Here is a 4973-nt window from a genome sequence, read left to right as displayed (position 1 = left end):
ATTGACATATATTACCTCTAATTACATGTGTGTGTGGGGGCACATCTGGCAATACTCAGGGGTTACTCCTGGCTGAGCACTCAGGATCACTCCTGACCATGCTCAGGGGACCAGATGGTAAGTGACTTACCACTAAACTTACCACTAAATCTCTCTGGTCCAGTGTCTTCACTTTTAGAGGTTTGTCCCAAAGATTTATGGGACCCAGGTGTGCTAACTTTATAACTCTGTTGACTCGAAACCCCTTTGCTACCCATGGACCTTGCCAGGACCTTTCGGACTGACTCCCTGGTTAAGTGACAGGAAAGTCTGCTCTGACCTGAGCAGTGTAGAAGAAATCAATCTCGTTCTTGACCATGTGACTGTAACTATGACGTATTCCCCTGGGTCTTGTCAGGATGGGGCAATGTTTTGTGTTAGTACAGACTTCTGGGAATCTTGTGTGGTATGGTTGACACACTGGAATGGAGTTTGGGGGTATAAAAGTGATCGTAGTCTGAGTTATTTGACGAGAGTCCAAGACCCCAACAATCTGTGTAGTGAATGGGACTGACATCAAGTTTCCTGAGCATCTTTCCTATTTGTTCTGACGGCTCTTATGTCTCCGGTGGACTCAAGTGCAACAATGTGTGGGTCTTCCATGATCATGACATATTATTCAAAGAATATAAATACATGAACTGCGAATATTATGCCTGCATGAAAAATACCCTTAGTTGCATCTTTTTCAGTTTGGTTAGCCATGTAAGCTCCTCAGTGATTAATGATAACAAGATGAGTTTTCATTCACATGGATTAACTTAGAGAATGAATGTGTCCACAACTTAGGAGTTAAAATCTCATAGTATACAACAATGTGTCAGTACCTATGTTTATTCAACCCCGGACACACTCCGACTGTCAACATGGGGACCTTATGTTGAAGGTAAAGTAAAAATTTATTTTAATAGGGTAAAAAAGATTTGAAAAGCCTTGTCAGGATTGGTTAAATGAAATTTTAATTTCTTAAATTCATTGATAACTTGAATGAATAACATAACTGATAGATGACTTAGGGATGCAAGAATGATTCAGACATCTCTTAGCTTTTGTTGAGTTATTCCCGTAATCATTACAGATAATAATTCAATGTAGGGCCAATGGGTAAGGCATTTAATCAAAAATATTCACTATATTCTAGAACCAATAGTAAAGGATAAACTGAAAATTACACTACTTCCAAAAAGAAAATAAGTTTGGAAATTTTGAAAATAAATTACTAATCATGTCGAAAACATCATTAAATATATTCTTTCCAGCTTCTTCTCTTGTATTTCTTATTTGAGCAGCATATTGCTCTTTTAACAATTTTATTTCTTTCTCCATTTGTTCCTGTGACATACTGGGATCTTTTTTTCCTACTTGAGAAATTCCCCTTTCCAACTGGCTATCATATTTTTTGATCAAGGCCTCAACCTCCGGTTTCAGACTTCCCTCTACTTTCTCGTATGTCTCATGAGTGAAGTGACCTCGGCTGAGGATCATTTCCTCTATCATGTGCATCAGCTCCTGCACCTGAGCTTCCTTCTCAGCCTTCCCTGCTCTGTTGCTGAAGGCACAGCAGCGGCTCCCACACTCCTTGACCATGTTTTTTAGGCTCACGTCAGCTTCAGCTATGAAGTCACGTAGGTTTCTGCCCTCCAAGTCTTCTTTGCGAGTGAACAGAACAATCATGTGCCTGGTGACCGACTCCCCAAAGAGAGCCTTGACCAATGCAAAGACTTTCTGCTCTTCCTCTGTGTAGCGGTTCAGGGACAGCACCAGGATGATGGCGTGAGGGCCCGGGGAGGAGTAGAGGATGCACTCGCTGATCTTCCTGCAGGTGATGTCCTGCTTCTCCTTGGTGTCAAAGAGCCCCGGGGTGTCCACGACGAGGATGTTCCTCCCCTTCCATTCCTGGAACGCTTTCTGGCATTTTGGGGTTACAGAGCTGGCAGATAATTTTGAAATAAATTTCTGTTCCCCAAGAATGGTGTTGCCTGTGGCACTTTTACCACATCCGGTTTTCCCGACGAGGACGATCCTCACGGCTTTGGATTGAGGGTCGTTCAACAGAGGGTCTCCCATGATCCACGGCAGGTGCTGCACTTATACGGCACTTGACCTGAAGCAAGGGAGGGGAGATGAAAATTGACCATCTTGGTAGGTGCAAAATGTAATTAACCCCTTTTCCCATTTGTTTTCTTCCTGAAATTGTCTCTAAGATGTATTGATCCCAATAAAGATAGAAGCATGGCACTGTTCAATAATTATGGAAAAAATAATAAAATAGGGCCTCGAGAAATAGTAAAGCAAGGTGTTTACTTTGTATGTATCTGACTAGAGTTCGATCCCCGACATCACATGTGGTCCCTCAAATCCTGTGCATACAGCCAGTATTAAGACCTGACACTTTCGGCAGTGCCCTGCCAATCCTATCTTCGTTCCACCAAAGAAAAAATTATCTAACAAAAATTTCCACAAAACATTCCAATCCACATGTTTACACAGGAAACTTATTTAAACCATTAAATAACTGATCATTTCAGTGCTACTTTATTCATCATATGAAAACTAAGAAAGACGCTCCATACACTTTGTGAAGTTGTGAAATATAGATCCACAAAGTTTTCACCAACCCAGGAGAAAATACCCATGTCTCATCTTGAATAATGATATGAAAAATCCCTAGTAAGGGGCAGAAGATGGTGCCAGTTTCATTCCTGGCACCACAAACATTGCCAAGTGCAGCTCTGCAATGTAGAGCTCTGAGCACTGCCACAGTGGCCAGGCCAGGATCAGCCTCTGTACTTCAGACCCCATGCAGTGCCGCATCCTTGAGCTCATGCATTGAACCACTAGTCCAGTTAGCCCAGAAGCATCAGTGAGGTACCCAGGCCTCCTGACCAACTTAGGAGGTCCTGCCGAAAAAAACATTGAAAATCATTAGACTGAAAATTTATGCACCATTATTCAATGTTACCTATTTCAGAAATAGTAGGGTGGTTCTATATAAGAAAATTTTATAACACAATACATTCCATTAATTGATTAAGATTTCCTATATGATTAACATTAAAATTACCTAGATGCAGAAAATAATCTTGAGCCAATTTAATACATGTTTCCGTGTAAATCACCATAAAATTGATACTTAGTTGTTTCTTTTTTAATGTTTTATTAGTGAAACACCATGTGGTGCAGTTGTAGACTTACAAATTTTTGTGCTTGTGTTTCAGTTATACAATGATCGAGTATCCATCCCTCCACCAGAGCCCATTCTCCACAACCAATAATCCCAGTATCCCTCCCCCCACCCCACCCACCATTCCCTTTTGCTCGCTCTCTCCTTTTGGGTATTGTGGTTTGCAATAGAGGTACTGAGTGGCCATCGTCTTTGGTCTGTAGTCTACTTTCAGCCTGCATCTCCCATCCCATACAGATCCCCCAGACCCCCTTTAATTGGTGTCCCCTTCTCTGTTTGGGCTGTCCTTTCCCCCAGCATGTGCGTCCAGCTTCCAAACCATGGAATAAACCTCCTGGTACCTCGACTATTCTTGGGTATTAGTCTCCCATTCTCTTACGTTATTTTTTATTATTATTTTTTTAATTTTTTAAAATTTTATTGAATCACCGTTAGATAGTTACAAGCTTTCGTGTTTGGGTTACAATCTCACAATGATCAAACACCCATCCCTCCACCAGTGCACATTCCCCACCACCAATATCCGGGTATGCCCCACCCTGTCCCACCCTCCCCCTACCTCTAAGGCAGACAATATTCCCCATGCTCTCTCTCTACTTTTGGGCATTATAGCTTGCAACACAGACACTGAGAGGTCATCATGTTTGGTCCATTTTCTACTTTCGGCATGCATCTCCCATCCCAACTGGTTCCTCCAGCCATCATTTTCTTAGTGATCCCTTCTCTATTCCATCTGTCTTCTCCACTCCGCTCATGAAGTAGTCTTCCAGCTATGGGGCAGTCCCCATGGCCCTTGTAATTGATACTTAGCTTTAATAAACAGTTCTTTATACTATTTTTAAACATGTAAGTAAAAATTTTTATAGTCATTTATCAGGACCTACATAATCTGATACAAAGTACAATTTTCATGAGGAAAGATATAAATCAGTCTAGACAACTGAGAAAAAGAAGAGCATGAAGAAAGTCTAGCTACTGAGAATATGGAATTCTGATTTCCCTCAGTAAAGCAGCAAGGTGCAAGAACAGAGACTGCAAGTCAGAAATAGACCAACTGGTTTTCCCATATTTGTTTGTGTTGGATTGAATCCAATTGTCTTACACTTATATTCACTGGGACACTAATCTTTATCTGTAAGAAATAAGATTCTCCAATCAGACACATGGGGACAACTCTAACCATGTATAAAAGTGAATAATGTGTGAAGGAGCCAGAGTCATAGGACAGCAGGGAGGGCGCTTAACTTGTACACAATAGACCTGGGCTCAATCCCCAGTATGGTCCCCTGAGCCCATTAGAAGTGATCCCTGACCACAGAGCCAAGAGGATGCCCTGAGCACCACCAAGTGTGCCCTGAATACAATAACAACAAATTGGGTGAAAGTCTTCTTTCCTTTCAAATTCTAAATAGATTCAAAGGTGAAATGTAAAATGACTTAATATAAATAAGAGAAGAAACACAGGTAAGTTCTTTGTAACTTGGATGTGAGAATTTTCTAAAATTTTATATAGAAAACGAGGAAGCTCATAAATTTGATGGCAAAAATACAAAAGATGCAATGTTGCAAAATCCCCAACATAGGCAAAACACGAATTATGAACTACAAAAAATGTTTTTATGTTTTTTGCTTTTTGGGTCACACCTCGCGACGCTCAGGGCTTTCTCCTGGCTCTGCACTCAGGAATCACTCCTGGTGCTGCTCTGGCGACCATATGGGATGCTGGACATCGAACCCAGGCCGGCCTGAT

General features: G+C 41.4%; 1 protein-coding gene across 1 annotated transcript; it reads right to left on the bottom strand.

Annotated features, from left to right (window-relative positions):
• Nucleotides 1–1212: 1212 nt before the first annotated feature.
• LOC129403275 (GTPase IMAP family member 7-like) lies at nucleotides 1213–2106 on the bottom strand. The gene has a single exon (XM_055129867.1). The coding sequence runs from the start codon at nucleotides 2104–2106 to the stop codon at nucleotides 1213–1215; it is 894 nt and encodes a 297-aa protein (XP_054985842.1).
• Between the last annotated feature and the right edge of the window lie 2867 nt (nucleotides 2107–4973).

The sequence above is a fragment of the Sorex araneus genome, chromosome 1, assembly GCF_027595985.1.
Source record: "Sorex araneus isolate mSorAra2 chromosome 1, mSorAra2.pri, whole genome shotgun sequence".
Classification (NCBI taxonomy): domain Eukaryota; kingdom Metazoa; phylum Chordata; class Mammalia; order Eulipotyphla; family Soricidae; genus Sorex; species Sorex araneus.
The sequence above is the reverse complement of the archived record's forward strand: the minus strand, read 5'-3'. Positions and strand labels throughout refer to the sequence as shown.

Excerpts from the sequence above, each read along its gene's own strand:
- LOC129403275 (XM_055129867.1), bottom strand. The coding sequence starts at position 2,106 with ATGGGAGACCCTCTGTTGAACGACCCTCAATCCAAAGCCGTGAGGATC.